The 17,020-nt window shown below is 44.5% G+C and overlaps 1 protein-coding gene across 2 annotated transcripts; it reads right to left on the bottom strand.

The window, feature by feature from the left end:
• Positions 1 to 1,804: 1,804 nt before the first annotated feature.
• On the bottom strand, positions 1,805 to 12,574 carry LOC137232139 (ubiquitin-like protein 7). Of its 2 annotated transcripts, none has more exons than XM_067753415.1 (6): positions 12,436 to 12,574; positions 12,127 to 12,176; positions 11,714 to 11,881; positions 11,009 to 11,131; positions 3,050 to 3,094; positions 1,805 to 2,125 (listed from the first exon to the last, which is right to left on the bottom strand). In XM_067753415.1, the coding sequence occupies exons 1-6, from the start codon at positions 12,464 to 12,466 to the stop codon at positions 2,036 to 2,038; spliced, it is 507 nt and encodes a 168-aa protein (XP_067609516.1). In that variant the 5' UTR covers positions 12,467 to 12,574; the 3' UTR covers positions 1,805 to 2,035. The 2 variants fall into 2 exon arrangements, with proteins under 2 accessions (XP_067609516.1, XP_067609526.1); XM_067753425.1 differs by having other exon boundaries at positions 1,805 to 2,181; positions 12,436 to 12,567.
• Positions 12,575 to 17,020: the final 4,446 nt, after the last annotated feature.

Raw genomic sequence — 17,020 nt, 5'->3', positions numbered from 1 at the left:
AAAACCCGTGCCTTTAAAGGGCTTGTGATTACATTAGGTCCACCTAGATAGTCTTCCTTTTGCCATATAACATAACATAATCACAGGAGTGAGCTCATTCAAAGGGGATTATACCAGGGCAAGGGGCGTTTGGGACGTTCTAAGAATTAGGCTTCCAGTTGCTCAGGACAACATTTTGGGTGTCATGCTTGTTCTCTTGCTTTTCCTCAAACCTCACCGGTCAGTGATCAAATTCTATCAGCTCAACTTCCAAAACACACTCAGAATTCAACCACTTCCCATCACCACCTCTGCTGTATCTTGGGCCAGCCATCGTCATCTCTCATGTGGTTAGTGCAGTAACCTCCTAACTGGCCTGCCTTCAGCAATCTGTTCTCAATACAGCAATCAGAGTGATCCTGGTACAACATATGCCAGACCACGTCATTCCTCTGTCACCCCTTAATGGCTGCCCATCTTAGAATAAAAGCCAAAATCCTTAATATGTACTGTAGGCCACATTGTAGTCCTTGTAAGGTTCTACTTTGGTTTCCTTATTAGCTCTGCATGTGACCTTCAAATCCTACCACTTTTCCCCTCTTTCACTTCACTGTAGCCTCACATTCTTTCTTTCTTTCTTTTTTTTTTTTGCGGTACGCGGGCCTCTCACTGTTGTGGCCTCTCCCGTTGTGGAGCACAGGCACCAGATGCCCAGGCTCAGCGGCCATGGCTCATGGGCCCAGCCGCTCTGCGGCATGTGGGATCTTCCCGGACCAGGGCACGAACCTGCGTCCCCTGCATCGGCAGTCGGACTCTCAACCACTGCACCACCAGGGAAGCCCCTCACACTCCTTCTTGCTATTCCTTAAACATGTCACGAAGTCCTTTAGGGTTTTTGTACTTGCTATTCACTTTGCCTAGAATGTTCTTTCCCCAAGATATCTGCATGACTAGCTACACACACACACACACACACACACACACACACACACACACACACGAGACTTCATATACCCCTACCTTGCTTAATTTTTTGCTTCTACTGTAGTAGTTTTTGCTATACTACATACTATATTTTTAATTTGTATCTTGTTTGTCTCCCCGCTAAAATATAAACCCATTAGAAAAGGGACCCCTGTGCCCCGCACCTGCCAGACACATACCTTTTGTTCATTATTATATCAACCTGGCACACGGTAGGAACTCAAAATTGTTTGGTGAATGAATAATAACATGAGAGGGCGCTGATGGGAGTTAAAGCATTCTAAGGTCTTTATATTGTTTGGAAGGAAGGTAGCATATTGATTAATTTTAGACTTTGCTAAGCTAAATGTGCACGCTACATTTTTCAGGGTTACCACTAAGAGAACAGAAATAGAACTGTGACTTCAATGTCAATGAGAAGGGAAGGGCAAAAGAGAAAATTTCAGCCAGTGGAAGGCAGGGATGAAGAGAAAGCAGCAGAGATATGATAAAAAAGAACTTCCTGATTCCTGTAGAATAATGGCAGATGCCTAAATCCCTTCACAATCTTCCAAAACCCACACAGATCAACAAGGAAAGCAAATTACATCACCCCAGCCCTCACTACAGCATCCTAGGAGAGGGAGAGTACCTTGAGCCTCAATTTACATGTAAATGGAGAGAGAAATATCTGAAACCAGCAGAGCCACAACATCAGCTAGAATTATCCCAGAGGGAGAAAATCCTATTGTGAGAGGGGAAACACTGAGGTCAGGTCTGAGACTCGGTGGATCAGAGCACTGGCTACTTGGTAATCGAAAAGAACATTCGTGAAAATTGATGACATATTAGGTCACAAAAGAAAATCTCAGTAAATTTATTTATTTATTTATATTTATATTTTACTTTTGGCTGCATTGGGTCTTCGTTGCTGCGCGCCGGCTTTCTCTAGTTGCGGCGAGCGGGGGCTACTCTTCGCTGCAGTGCGCGGGCTTCTTACTGCAGTGGCTTCTCTTGTTGCGGAGCACAGGCTCTAGGCGTGCGGGTTTCAGTGGTTGCAGCACGTGGGCTCTGTAGTTGTGACTCGCAGGCTCTAGAGCGCAGGCTCAGTAGTTGTGGCACAGGGGCTTAACTGCTCCTCGGCAAGGGGGATTTTCCCGGATCCGGGATAGACCTGTGTCCCCTGCATTGGCAGGCAGATTCTCAACCACTGCGCCACCAGGGAAGAGTCCTCAATAACTTTAAAAAGAGCAATAATATAAACAGCATTCTCCAATCACAATGCAATAAAAGTATAAATTAATAACAAAATTAAAAGTAAAAAGTAACTTTCACCTAGAAAATTTTAAAACTCTGTATTAAGCAACTCTTGGGTTAATAAGATAATATAAACCAAAACTGCAGAATTTTATAAAATAGCAATAATGGAAACACAGCTTATCTGAATCTATGTGATGCTGCAAAAGTAGTTGTTAGAAGAGTATTACACTAAATATCTAGGTAGAATTAAACATCAATTTAAAGGCTACAAAAATAAAAGCAAAGCAAACCAAAAGAAAGCAGAATGAAGGAACTATTAAAGATATAAGCAGAAATTAATGAGTTTGAAAACAGAAAAATAAAATAAAAAGAATAAATAAATCCAAATGCTGGTTCTTAGAAAAAAAAGAAAAATCAGTCAAATGGACAAACTACTAGCTAACTTAATCAGGTAAAAAAGGGAAAGAGCATGAGTATGCAAGGTAAGAAATGACAAGGAAATAACCATTGAAAGAGAAGAAAAATTAAAAATCTTAAGATACTACTTTTCACGAGTCTAGACAAAGACATCTGAAAATGTAGATTAAATAGATAACTTCCTAGGAAAATATTGTTTACCAAAATTGACCCTAATAAACATAAAAAATTTAAACAAATTAAATAATTACTCCTCAAAAATTCACAAGGCCCAGAAGAATTCATAGGAGAATCTACCAAACCTTCAAAGCTACTTAAAAAGTTCCAGAGCACAGAAAAAAGAAACTCCCACATTATTTTTAAATAGCCACATGCAATTTAAAGAAATCAAGAGGGAAGAGTAGTCTTTGACGTTTATCCACATATTTACCATTTCCGATGCTCTGCATTCTTTCCTGAAGATTAAAGTTTCCATCTGGTTCCAGGCAAGAAAAGGAGAAATAAGTGAAAAGGAGAGAAGTAGTGATACTTATAACCAGAAAGCAAAGCTTTTCGAGATATCTTTGGGAGAGTTTTGCTTATGTCTCAATGGCCAGAAAACTTGGATGTGATGTTTAGATGGGCACGTTGCTTTCCTAAACAAATTCAGGGTTCTGATGGTAAAGAAGACATGGAGAATGCTTACTGGGTAGAAAGAAAGCAGTGGCTGCTTATTGGGTAGAAAGAAAGCAGTGACAGCCACAGTCCACCCTTTAGGGTATCCATCCTTCCATATACAGAATATGCTCCCTCCCTGACGTGGACAGTTCCAAAGTCTCAGCCAGACACTGCATCCATCTCAAAAACCAGAGTCTCTATCCCATATGCAGTTTTCTCCACTTAGCCCTGATGTGAATCCTTATACAAAGTCCAGTAACCTACAAACTAAAAGCCAAGTTATCTTCCCCCAACATATCCCATATATAATATTGGAGAAGGAACAAAATTAAACTCCCACATGGGAAAGGGAAGAATGGGAAACACATCAAAGCTACTGCAAATATTAGAGCTATGGGCAAATACCGGATTCTGCTAGACAGGAGCAGCCAGGACTCCCTGCCGGACAGTAATTTCCTTACTCAGCCAACCTACTCTCTTGGGTGGAACTTTTTCGATTGTGCTCCATGGTCCAAGTTCCGTCTGCTTTTGAGATGACTTCTTGTGTATTATCCACTCGAACCATATCTGAAGTGTAACTTTGGGGTGGATGCCCTTTCTGTTGTGTGTGTTCGGGGGCCTGGGGTTGAAAAATGATAAGGTTTTGCGGGTCAGGTCCTTACATTTTCATTGCTGGTGATATGATTCCCTCAAAAATGTTGTACGCTTCCAGTCTATTTGCTTCTTCTTCAATCCTATGTGTGAGTAACCACAGCGGAAGCTCCTATGTAGCCATAGTCTGTAAACCTGAAAACCCTCCTCTATTACGTGTTGGCCTCTGTGCTCTGCTTATCCTTCTAGCCTTCAACTTAATGCTCACTGACTTGAGACAACTGGAAACAAAAGTCTCTAGGAGGAGGAGAACACTTTGCAGAGTCCACTTCCTCTGTGGAGTGGTGATTCTTAAAGGAAGGTGCTTAGGAAAGGCCCAGGATACCAGTCTCATCTTCTATTTGGAGAACAGAAGCAATGATCTTTTTCAGCCCTGCAAGTCTCCAAATTATGAGATGTTCACTCAAAGGAAATTTGCAGGCCCTAGCCAGAGAGCCTTCCTTAGTGAAGCGGTACTTCCTTACCTTTTTTATTCAGGCTGCGTAACTCTAGCTCATTGGTCTCTCTCAGGACTTTGTTGAAAATAGAACGAAGTCACCAGCACGTGCCAACAATCTGAATCATTCCAGCTATTTTCCCTAACACAACAGACTTGATTGGCATGTGGGGTATCTCCCATAGAAGAACAAATTGACCAAATGTTCCACCACTGCCTAGCAAGGTCATTGGCATTCCAGTCTGTAACGCACGTACACTCAGAACCCAAAAGCCCTTCTCTGCCACTCAACAAATCCACGTTTCAGATTATATTACTTGCAGCATCCCACTTCAGTGTACTGACTTCTCTAAGTCAGTATGCATTTGGCTGCATTTAACAGAAACCCAACAAAGTGGCTAAACCTATAAGGGGTTTACTATTCTCATGTTGCAAGGAGTCTGGTATAGGCAGTCTGGGAACTGGTACAGCTGCTCAAGGAATCAGGCTCCTTCTATCTTCTTCTGCCATCCTTAGTGTGTCTTTCGGCTTCAAGATCATAATTTGGCTGTTACTCTTCCTGCTTTGAAGGCAGGAAAAAGGGGCTTGGGAAAGGCACAATGCATGTGCCAGTTGAATCTGCCCTCTTTCTTTTTTAATCAGGAAATAAATCACTTTTCCAGAAGTATTACCAGGGACTTTCAGTAGTATCTTCTTGGCCACATTGCCACGCTTAGCTCCAGGGAAGTAGGGGAGACAAATATTTTTAAACTACGAATAAAAAGGGGGTTCTGTAAGTAAAGAAGAAGAGACTAGGGACTTCCCTGGTGGCGCAGTGGTTAAGAATCCGCCTGCCAATCCGCCTGTCCCCTGCAGGGGACACAGGTTCGAGCCCCGGTCCGGGAAGATCCCACATGTCACGGAGCAACTAAGTCCGTGCGCCACAACTACTGAGCCTGCGCTCTAGAGCCCGCAAGCCACAATTGCTGAGCCCGCGAGCCACAACTACTGAAGCCCGTGCACCTAGAGCCTGTGCTCTGCAACAAGAGAAGCCACCGCAGTGAGAACCCTGCACATCGCATGGAAGAGTAGCCCCTGCTCTCTGCAACTAGAGAAAGCCCGCGTGCAGCAAAAAAGACCCAACGCAGCCATAAATAAATGAATAAATAAATATTTATTTTTTAAAAAAAGAGAGAGAGAGAGAGAAACTAGATATTGGATAATCAGTTAGTTCTGCCAGACCAATTCAAACTGTTTTACACAAGAAAAGGAATATCTTGGCTCAAGTAACTAAAAAGTCCGGAAGCTGTGCTTACTTGATCCAATGGCTTAAGAAAATCACTAAGACTCCGGTTTCTCTTCAGCTCTCCACTCTGCCTTCCTCCATGTCAGAATGAACTGAGGTTGATTCCCCTTGTGGTCCTCAGATGGCTCCCAAGGCCACAAGCTTTCTCATTCATGCCCAGTGGGAAATATAGACTATCAGCACCCCAGCATCTGTAGCTGACATGCTCAGCCCATCACTGAGCTCAGAGGATGGAATGCACGGATTGGCTTGGCCTAGGTGGTGAGCTCCAAACCTACATCTAGGATGGAACCATTGCAGGAACTGCAAGGATCGGATTCCCCAATGGAAAGTATGGTCTATTGAAAAGGGGCCAGGGACCTCTGGGGAAGGAGGTGGGGAAATGGATAATAAGAAGACAACCAACATATGTCCTTAGGGTAGCTAAAGAAGAAGGAGTCAGTCAGAAGGGGGATTAGTTAACAGTGGAAACACTGAAAAAAAGGAGGGTCTCTGAAGCGACATTGTCAGTGTTCATCTGAGCATTGGCTGGGGACAGGGAAGTCTCATCCCAGGTCATATCCTGTCCAGTTCCAGTGGCAGATCCATTTTTACTGTGAGGGTCTTGGAAGCACACTCCTGCTCTTCTCGGCCCCCCACTCCCATTCTGGTGCTCTGGCTCCAGCTCACCATGCAGGCTTCTGATTATATTTGACCTCCCAAGTTGTTTTCTTACAGGGAGGGAGTATCTTAATCAGAGACTGGAATGCTTGGCAATTCTGGTTCATGATGGGAATTAAGACATCAGCATTCTGATTTTTAAATTTGCTTTTTTTTTTTTTTGGCTGCACTGTGCGGCTTGTGGGATCTTAGTTCCCCAACCAGGGATTGAACCTGGGCCCTCGGCAGTGTAAGCATAGAGCCCTAACCACTGGACCGCCAGGGAATTCCTCAGCATTCTGATTTTTTCATTAATTGCTGACTCACTGTGTCAGCAAAAGCTCTTTTCTGAGCCTGTGTGGCTGAGGACCAGACCCCGAAGTCCTGGTGTTTCCAGAACATCTGACAACTTGTGAGTCTATTAGCAACAAGCCAATGGGTTTTCCTTGAAGATCCCCACATTGTCTACTTCTTGCTTACTGATTTGAGGTTTCCTAGAGTTCAGGGTCTTATGCAGGAATCCCACTGTATCATTCCTGATGCTGGAATGATGCAAAGGCTGGGTTAGAGCTGATGCAAAGTTCTTTTTCATCTTCAGGATCTCTTGCTGTGAGCCTCATGACCCGCCTAGCTGCCCTTTTGATCCTACAGTAGAAGAGTCTATGCAGTACAAACTTGAATCTTACATGAACAGACACTTCACACAAGAGGATATTCAAATGTTCATATGAAAATATACTCATGCGCATTAGTCATAAGGGATATGTAAATTAAAATCAAAATGAGATATTACTACATACCCATCAGAATGGCTAAGATTAAAAAGACTTGGGAATTCCATGGCAGTCCAGTGGTAGGACTCTGCACTCTCATTGCTGAGGATCTGGGTTCAATCCCTGGTCGGGGAACTAAGATCCCACAAGCCACACGGTGTGGCCAAAAATAAAATTTTTTTTTAATTTAATTAAATTTAATTATTTATTTATTTTTGGCTGCATTGGGTCTTTGTTGCTGCGCGCGGGCTTTCTCTAATTGCAGCCAGCGGGGGCTACTATTTGTTGTGGTGCGTGGGCTTCTCATTGCAGTGTCTTCTCTTGCTGCAGAGCACAGGCTATAGGCATGTGGACTTCAGTAGTTGTGGTTCGTGGCCTCTAGAGCGCAGGCTCAGTAGTTGTGGCACAAGGGTTTCGTTGCTCCGCAGCATGTGGGTTCTTCCCGGACCAGGGCTCGAACCCCTGTCCCCTGCCTCGGCAGGTGGATTCTTAACCACTGCGCCACCAGGGAAGTTCCAAAAAATGTTTTTAAAGCCTTGACAATACCCAGTGTTGGCAAGGATGTGGAGAAAGTGGGACTCAACATTTCTGCTGGGAGTGTAAAGTGGTACAGCTACCTGGGAAGTCTGTTTGGCAATATGTATTAAACTGAACATACATTTATCCTATATCCTGGCAATTCTACTCTTAACTATGTATGGAACAGAAATGCTCACCAAAAGACATATGTAAGAATAGTCATTGCAGCATTATTCCTAATAGTTCTAACTGGAAAATAATCCAAAAGTACATCAACAGTAGAATTAATAAGTACATTGTGTTATATCCAAACCATGTTATACTATAAAGCAATGAAAATGAAGGAACTACTACTGCTATTCACAGCAAACTGGAAGAATCTCATTAATATGATGTTAAATGGAAGAAGCCAGACACGAAAGACTATATATGGTATGATTCCATTTAGAAGAAGTTCAAGACCAGGCAGAAGCTAATCTATGGTTAGATGTCAAGGTAATGGTTACCTCTGGAGGAGGAGGTGGGTAATGACTGGGAAGGAGCCTGCGAGCTGCTTCTGAGTGCTGCTAAATTCTCATTTTTTGGGGGGTAGTGATTATATAGATGTGTACACTCTGTAAAAAATTCATCTGGTTATACAAATGATAATTTGTACACTTTTCTTGGCTGGGCTGAGTGACATGTCTATAGGTCGTCTGATAGACAGCTAACCTAGGCTGGCCTCTGCTAGAGCAGTTTAGGAGACTCAGCTCTGCAACGTGTCCTCCAGCAGGCTAACCCAGGTGTGTTCTCCTGGTGATGGCAGTGGTGCAAAAGGGCAGCTCCCAATGTTCAAGTCCATTTCAAGCCTCTGCTTTCATCATACCTGCTAACATTCCATTAGCCAAAGCAAGTCATGTGGTGAAAGCTAGAATCAAGGGGAAGGCAGGTTACTCCGCTCACGGGCACTGCAAAGTTATGTGGTAAAGGGCATGGATCTAGGGAGGATGATGAATTGGGCCATCAACACAATCTACAACTTGTGGGAGAAAGAAAAATCAAGTTAATGACAATATAGTGAAACATAAACGATAATTGAGAGAAGTACAGGGTGCTTTAAGGGCGCAGAAAAGGGCACATTTTATATCTGATATTAAAATTATTCACGGAAAAATTTATGCATGGACATTTCCCCTTCTAGACCGTGAACTTCTCGTATATGCTTCATTTTCACACCTTCCACAGCTCCTGGCATAAAGTAGGCACTTGAACATTTGTGAAATAAATGTTCAGCCATAAAGGTAGTAATTTCTTCTTTGCCCATTTTTATTTCAGGCTCTAGGAGAAGAAAGAGACCCACATATGCAGCAAGACATATTTTTATATTTTACAACCATTTTAGTGAACTCATAATCTCCGTTACAGAATAGGCTCCACTCAAGCGAAGGGCTGGAGGAGTTCCAGCAGAGAGATGGGTGGAATCATTCAAATTTTGATGTGTTCCCTTTTTCTGGTGGTGGTTGGGTTGTCTTCTATGTATTTTTTAATATTGCAGTTAAATATACATAACATGAAATTTACCATCTTAACCATTTAAGTGTACAGTTCAGTAGCATTAAGTACACTCACATTATTTTGCAACCATCACCGCCATCCATCTCAAGAACTATTTTATCTTCCCAAACTGAAATTCTGTATCCATTAAACAACAACTCCCCATTCTCCCTGCTCCCCAGCCCCTGGCAACCACCATTTTACATTCTGTCTCTATGAACTGGACCACTCTAGGTGCCTCATAGAAGTGGAATCATACAGTCTTTTTGTGACTGGCTAATTTCACTTAGCATAATGTCTTCAATGTTCATCCATGTTGTAGCATGTGGCAGAATTTCCTTGCTTTTTAAGGTTGAATGATACTCCATTGTATGTATATACCACATTTTGTTTACCCATTCATCTATTGATGGACACTAGGGCTGCTTCTACCTTTTGGCTATTGAGAAGTAATGTGCAAATCAAATTCCACCCAAGTATGGAATTCTGGGGTGGAAAGTGCCTCAACACTCAATCTGAAAGTGAGATGAGGCACTTCCCTGGTGGCGCAGTGGTTAAGAATCCACCTGCCAATGCTGGGGACTCAGGTTCAACCTCTGGTCCGGGAAGATCCCACATGCTGCAGAGCAACTAAGCCCGTGCGCCACAACCACTGAGCCTGCGCTCTAGAGCCCACAAGCCACAACTATTGAAGCCCGTGTGCCACAACTACTGAGCCCATGCACTGCAACTACTGAAGCTCTTGCACCCTAGAGCCTGCGCTGCAACTACCGAGACCGAGAGCTGCAACTACTGAAGCCCACGTGCCTTGAGCCTGCGCTCCGCAACAAGAGAAGCCCATGCACTGCAACGCAGAGTAGTCCCCACCCGGGCACAGCAACAAAGACCCAACGCAGCCAAAAAAAAATCATAGCTACATTAGGACCATATAGCTAAGACTCATGGCCTGATTAACTTTCACCAGAGTTTTCTGATAATGATACCAGGAAAAAAATAAGGATTACTTTTCTGAGGGGACTTCCTTGGTGGTCCAGTGGTTAAGAATCTGCCTTCCAATGCAGCGGACGCAGGTTCCATTCCTGGTTGGGGAACTAAGATCCCACAGGCCGTGGGGCAACAAAGCTCGCGTGCCAGCACAGCCAAAATTTAAAAAAAAAAAAAATTACTTTTCTGAGGGTGATAAATTTGGCTGAGAATTTAGATATAGGATGAGACATTAAGCCAAGCTTCATTATTAACCCTATCAACAATATCCAGAGTGTGGCAGACACCATGATTTCAAACTAGTCTCTGGGGTGGAATGTCATAGGTGGACTGACACAGGCCATTTCTAAGGTTGGCTGCCTCTGCCTGGACACCATGCCCCCTCAACCAAACACCCCTTCCCTGACTGGCTAACCTCTAACTAATTTTTTGACAGTCAGTCCAAACACCCCCTCCTCAGAAAAGGTTTCCCTGACCTAGGCCCTCACCTCAAGCCTGGGCTGGGCTTCTCGCCCTGTTGCTCCCTCACTGCAGCAACTGCCTGGCACCCCTCCATGGCAGGGATGAGCACTGGCTCGTCTCTACCCCAGGAGCTGGACCCAGGCCCGGTATATATGTGCTCAAGGCTCAGTCACCGCTCACAGAATGGATGAGTTGTCTCTTCAATTAAAACTGCCACAAGTATTCAAGCCAGGTGGTCAGCGGAGCCAGGCCGTGGTCACTGGGTGCAGGAGTGGAAGCCACAGGGACAACTGCCCGTGCTGGGAGCATCCTCTCCTGTCACACTGCCACGCCCCAGCTGTTCTTGGAGCAAAGCAGGCCAAGTGGGAAGGGCCTCCAGAGAGCAGAAGAAAGCTCAGTGTCCAAAGTAACTAAGAAGCCATGTGAACATCAGGAGTGGGGAAGACTGACCTGAAGGCTGGGCTGCCCGGAGGCCTGCAGTGCATGCTGGAGAGCTTGGCTGAAGAGATCATTGGTGATGGGCGTCCCTGACTGGACGCCGGATGACACCGGGGAGGTCCCTGAGGAATGGCCCTAGAGACAAACCAGGGTCAGCACCACGCTCAGAGACACCTCAGTCTCCCAGCACATACCCACTGCTGTCACATCACCCAGGGTGCCCCTGGGTGCCCCACGACTGCCTCCCAGCAGGGGCCTGCATGAGACAACCACACAGAGGTACCCAAAAGCTATGTGGGCGGGAAAGGTTCTGTTCTCTTTTGCTCCAGGGAGATGGAATGGAGCCCCCGACCTAGCCTAGGACCCAGCACTGGGAGACATGGCCTTGCAAGCTGGAGTGACCGTCACCAGGAACGCTTAAGCCTGTGACGTCTGGCCACTTTCAGGGACAAGTAAGGGTGTCTTATGTGACGGAAGGTTCTTCCAAAGTGCTGGCAGGAGTTAATCAGGCCCGTGATGAAATCAGGCCCAGACTTCTAAGCCCTAAAGGCTGGTGACGGGAGGTCGCCTGAGCTGCAGCGGGAAACCCACCAGGCTCCAGGTAGAGTTCGGCTCAAAGCAGATCCAGCACCAGGATCAGCAAAGGTCAATCCATTCTACCACTGGGACCTTCTCCCTTAGGGGCCTGGCCTTGATCTTCCCGCCCTCTCTCCATACCTGGGTGCCAGGAGTTGGCGTGTGAGAGCTGCTCTCCGGAGTGCTGGCCAGGGCCAGGGCGGTGGCCAGCTCGCTCTGGGTGATAGGCCGGGGCCCGGCAGCTCCACTGTACCCCAGGGAAGCTGGGCGGGAGCTGGGTGTGCTGCTCGAGGGCGTGGACCTGGCGCTCTGAACAAGAGAGGCACCAAGCATCAGGGAAGCAGCCTGTGACGCTCTCAGATGAAGCCCACCCCCGTTCCAGGAACAGTTCTTGGGGAACCTCCCCAACCTGCCAGGTTCAGACAGCAATAGTATGACATAGCTGGGTCACCAAAGGGCCTCCGATCACCTCCCAGCTGGGGCGTGCCAGGTCCCAGGGAGAGGTGCATCCCCAGCGCCATCCCCCCCAAATGGCAGGCAGCCAGGCCACTTACTGGGTGAAAGTCATCCTCATCATCAGAGAGCCCTTCAAACAGGAAGCCACCTGGAGGAGGGAGAACAGATTTCAGGAGGAAGAACAGAGGCAGAGGCGCAGCTCCAGAATCGCAGCTCCAGTTACTCTCCAAATTCGTATTTTCATCTCTCCCCTTGGAAAATTACAGGACAGATGCACTCCTTGACTCAAATTGAGAGTTCCCAAGGAACGCCCTCTGCCAGCACTATACATAGCTGCTGAGTAAAGCAAACCCCTGGACCACTGCCCGCTCCCGAGGGGGCCTGCGTTCCACTGTCCTGGGGCTCACCTGGCATATCCCGGTACGAGCTGGAGGGCATGCCCCGGGAAGAGGAGTCGCCCCTGTGCTGTGGCTACTGGCTCCCGGCGTACTTTGAGCCTTACAGCTCTCTCTGGCGTGGCAGCTTGCACACTCACACACTCACCCAGACCCACACGCTCCCCTCCCCGTAGGAACAGCCCGGGACCCGCAGAGCCATTTGCACGCACTTCCTGCGGCGCCGCACACTCCTCACTCACCCAGGCAGCATCTAATCTTGCGCCCCGCCACTTGCGCCACGCTTCCTACCTTTCCAGATAGCAGAGTATAAAATATATTTATAATTTGGTATACAAAATATCAATTTGCAGAGACGTGGATGGACCTAGAGACTGTCATACAGAGTGAAGTAAGCCAGAAAGAGAAAAACAAATATCGTGTATTAACGCATATATGTGGAATCTAGAAATATGGTACAGATGAAACTTTTTGTAAAGCAGTAATAGAGACGTAGACGTAGAGAATGGACATGTGGACACAGTGGGGGAAGGGGAGGGTGGGACGAATTGGGAGATTAGGTTTTAAATATACTACCATGTGTAAAATAGCTAGTGGGAATCCCCTATTTTCTTGAGAACTAGGATTCTCAGTGTGGAAAAGGAAAGAAACATGTAATATACAAAAGGTTACATAAACCCCTGTAGTCTTGAATTTGAAGTAGCACTATAAATTATTTCTATTTCTATCTTTTTTTTTTTTTTTTTTTTTTTTTTTGTCTGTACGCGGGCCCCTCACCGCTGCGGCCCCTCCCGCCGCGGACCACAGGCTCCGGACGCGCAGGCCCAGCGGCCATGGCTCACGGGCCCAGCCGCTCCGCGGCACGCGGGATCCCCCCAGACCGGGGCACGAACCCGCGCCCCCCGCATCGGCAGGCGGACTCCCAACCACTGCGCCACCAGGGAAGCCCTCTATTTCTATCTTTATAAGCATAGATCTATATATAGATATAGATCTATCTCTCTCCCTAGCTCTCTCCACTGAAGCAGCTTAGAAATAATGACCAATCCAGTAGAAATAAGCATCCCTAGTGCCCAGATTGTGTTCTTGAAATTCAATTTCCCACTAAAACCCATCTGAGCTTTTAAATTAAAAAAATTTTTTTTTATTCCGCCCACCCCCCCGTCCCCTTTAGAGCTGATCAGGCTCTAATCCACGTGTAGAGATGTATATGCTCAGGCTATGAAGCTCAACACTTTGCTAACTGCCCTGAATGTTCAATTTGGCCCTGGGTTAACCTCAGCCTGTTGGATCCCTAGAATCTCTGGTTCACTGAGGGGTGAAGGTTTGTTCACATGTGAACCTGGAACTGCAATTCAGTTCGGACCTGTTAGTGTACTGTACCCTTAAAAAAAATTTTTTTTTTTAAATTGGGGTATAAAAAAAAATTGGTGTATAGTTGCTTCATTTATTTTTTATAAATTTATTTATTTTATTTACTTATTTTTGGTTGCGTTGGGTCTTCGTTGCTGCGCAGGCTTTCTCTAGTTGCGGTGAGCAGGGGCTACTCTTCCTTGCAGTGCGTGGCCTTCTCACTGCGGTGGCTTCTATTGTTGTGGAGCACGGGCTCTAGGCGCGCGGGCTTCAATAGTTGTGGCTCATGGGCTCTAGAGCACAGGCTCAGTAGTTGTGGTACTTGGGCTTAGTTGCTCTGTGGCATGTGGGATCTTCCCGGACCAGGGCTCGAACCCGTGTCCCCAGCGTTGGTAGGGGATTCTTAACCATGCGCAACCAGGGAAGCCCTATAGTTGCTTTATTTATTTATTTATTTTTATAAAGATTTAATTTTATTCATTTTTGGCTGTGTTGGGTTTTCGTTGCTGTATGAAGTCTTTCTCTAGTTGTGGCGAGTGGAGTCTACTCTTCCTTGTGGTGCACGGGCTTCTCCTCGTGGTGGCTTCTCTTGTTGTGGAGGATGGGCTCTAGGTGTGCGGGCTTCAGTAGTTGTGGCACGGAGGCTCAGTAGTTGTGGCTCGTGGGCTTAGTTGCTCCACGGCATGTGGGATCTTCCCGGACCAGGGATCGAACCTGTGTCCCCTGCATTGGAAGGCGGATTCTTATCCATTTCGCCACTGGGGAAGTCCCCATCTGAGCTTTTTGAAGAAATGGCTCATTGTTGTGTTTGGGGCAGGAAATGTAAAGATGAGCCTGGAACTCTTGTCATGCCAGATAGTAAGGCAATGATTAGAAAATTTTAGGTTAAGTGTTAAAATGACTCAGCCACAAGTTGAAGAGGCTCCACTGTGATGGTTACCATGGTTTTCAATATAAGCAAATGCAGGTAAATATATTGTGGAAAATGGGAGCCATTTTGGAGACTAAAGGTAAAATTATAGAGGAGGGGAAGACTAGAAAAGACTATGTAGGGCTGAATTGGAATTTGAAGTATTGGTATTAGAACATATATAACAAACTATACTCCAACAAAAATTAATGAAAAAAGAACATATACATATTATTTCATATATGTAACATATATATGAAACAGAAATATAGATGAATGGGTTTGTGTGTGTAAATATGTATTTCATAGGTCTATCCACTGAGAGGAACTGGAAATAATGACATCTCAGGGACAATAAACACACCCAGACTTGGATTCTAAATACTATTCACCACTAAAAGAAACCAAAAGTGTTTGGGTTAATGACTGATATGACCAACTTTGTGAAAATCTCCCAAATAATTTATGAAAACAGCAGTGAGGTGATCAGTCTCCACCTACCTGCGACAGTTGATGACATTTAAATTACATCTGTGGATTAGATGGTAGAACTGTATTAATTTCTTGATTCTAATGGGTTGTACTGTGGTAGGTAGGAGAGTGTGTCCTTGTTTTCAGGAAATAGCCACTGAAATATTTAAGGGTAATGGGGCATCATATCTACAACTTGCTTTCAAACAGCTTGGGGATGGGGGTGGGAGAATAATATATACAGAGAGAGGGTGAGAAAAAATGATAAGGTAAATGTTATAAAATGTTAACAGTTGGGGACTTTGGGTGGTTAAGAGGGAATTATTTCATACTATTTTTGCAACTTTATTGTAAACTTGAAACGACTTTAAAATAAAAGTATTTTAAAATATCACATTCTCAAAGACGATTTGAGCACATGGGGAAATATTCAAGTTAAGTGAATTATGCAGTTTACTAACATATGCAGTATAATCTAAATTTTGTTGAATACAAAATTTATTTAATTCAATAAAATTATATTTTTAGAAACATTAAAAAAGTTAACAATTGTCCTCTATTAGTGATAGAGCCATGTTAAAGCAAAATAAATTTGGAGGGCTTATGCTACCAGATGCCAAGACCTACTCTAAAGCTACAGAAATCAAGTTGCACAGTTAGTGGCATAAGGATATAAAAATACATTAGTGGGACAGAATAGAGTCAGAAATGGACCAATAGATAACAGTCACCTTATTTATGACAAAGCTGCCAGTAAAATTCAGTGGGGATGGGATTAAAAAAAAAGTAGTTCTCATCAATTGATACCCTATGGAAAATAAGAATCTTGATTCCTTTCTCACTTTATACATAAAAATTAATATGAAATTAATCATAGACCTAAATGTGAAAGATGAAATTTACAGAAGAAAACATAGGAAAATATCTCCATAATTAGGGCAGAGATTTTTTTCTTTTTTTTTTGCGATATGTGGGCCTCTCGCTGTTGTGGCCTCTCCCGTTGCGGAGCAACAGGCTCCAGACGCGCAGGCTCAGCGGCCATGGCTCACGCACCCAGCCGCTCCGTGGCATGTGGGATCTTCCCAGACCGGGGCACGAACCCGTGTCCCCTGCATCGGCAGGTGGACTCTCAACCACTGAGCCACCAGGGAAGCCCTAGGGCAGAGATTTTTAAAATAGGACACAAAAAGCTCTACCCATCAAAATAAAATTTCATAAATTAGACTTTCAAGAAATTTTTTAAAAATCCCATTAAGAGAATAAAAATACAAGCCACGAACTGAGAGAAGATATTCACAATATACATTTTTGACAAGGACTTACATCTGTTAAGTTCTTAATTTTAGTGACAGTACTTCTTATTTCTAAAAGTTCTTTTTGGTTCTTCTCAAATCTGCCTGTTCTTTTTTTTATCATGTGTTATTCTTTCTTAAAGTCCTGATAGCTTCTTCAGTGACTTTAATAAATTTTTTCATGCTTATTTTACATCTTTTTTAATTGACTCCCTAATATCTAACATTTTTGGTGTTGTGACTTGTTTGTTCTGCTCTCTCTTCCATGAATATTTGTTAATTCTTTTTGTGAAATCTTCAGTTTAGCTTTCTTCTTTCCTGTTGGATGGCATGAGTTTTGGTAGTGTTGCTCCAAAAAGGATTTATATTTGCTTTACCAAGAACCCCAGGACCAATTCCTTTTAAGCATACTTTTTTTTTAAAATAAATTTATTTTGTTTATTTATTTAGGTTGCATTGGGTCTTCATTGCTGCGCACAGGCTTCCTCTAGTTGCAGCGAGCGGGGCTACTCTTCTTTGCAACTGTGCAGGCTCCTCACTGCAGTGGCTTCTCTTTGTTGTGGAGCATGGG

This window comes from Pseudorca crassidens, chromosome 1 (assembly GCF_039906515.1).
Source record: "Pseudorca crassidens isolate mPseCra1 chromosome 1, mPseCra1.hap1, whole genome shotgun sequence".
NCBI lineage: Eukaryota > Metazoa > Chordata > Mammalia > Artiodactyla > Delphinidae > Pseudorca > Pseudorca crassidens.
The sequence above is the reverse complement of the archived record's forward strand: the minus strand, read 5'-3'. Positions and strand labels throughout refer to the sequence as shown.

What these genes read in the sequence shown, in the direction of transcription:
- LOC137232139 (XM_067753415.1), bottom strand. Translation starts at nt 12,466, where the DNA reads ATGCCCTCCAGCTCGTACCGGGATATGCCAG. An exon ending in CTCGTACCGGGATATGCCAG is followed by an intron (nt 12,177 to 12,435) that starts GTGAGCCCCAGG and finishes TCCCTCCTCCAG; the next exon opens with GTGGCTTCCTGTTTGAAGGG. An exon ending in ATGAGGATGACTTTCACCCA is followed by an intron (nt 11,882 to 12,126) that starts GTAAGTGGCCTG and finishes TCTCTTGTTCAG; the next exon opens with AGCGCCAGGTCCACGCCCTC.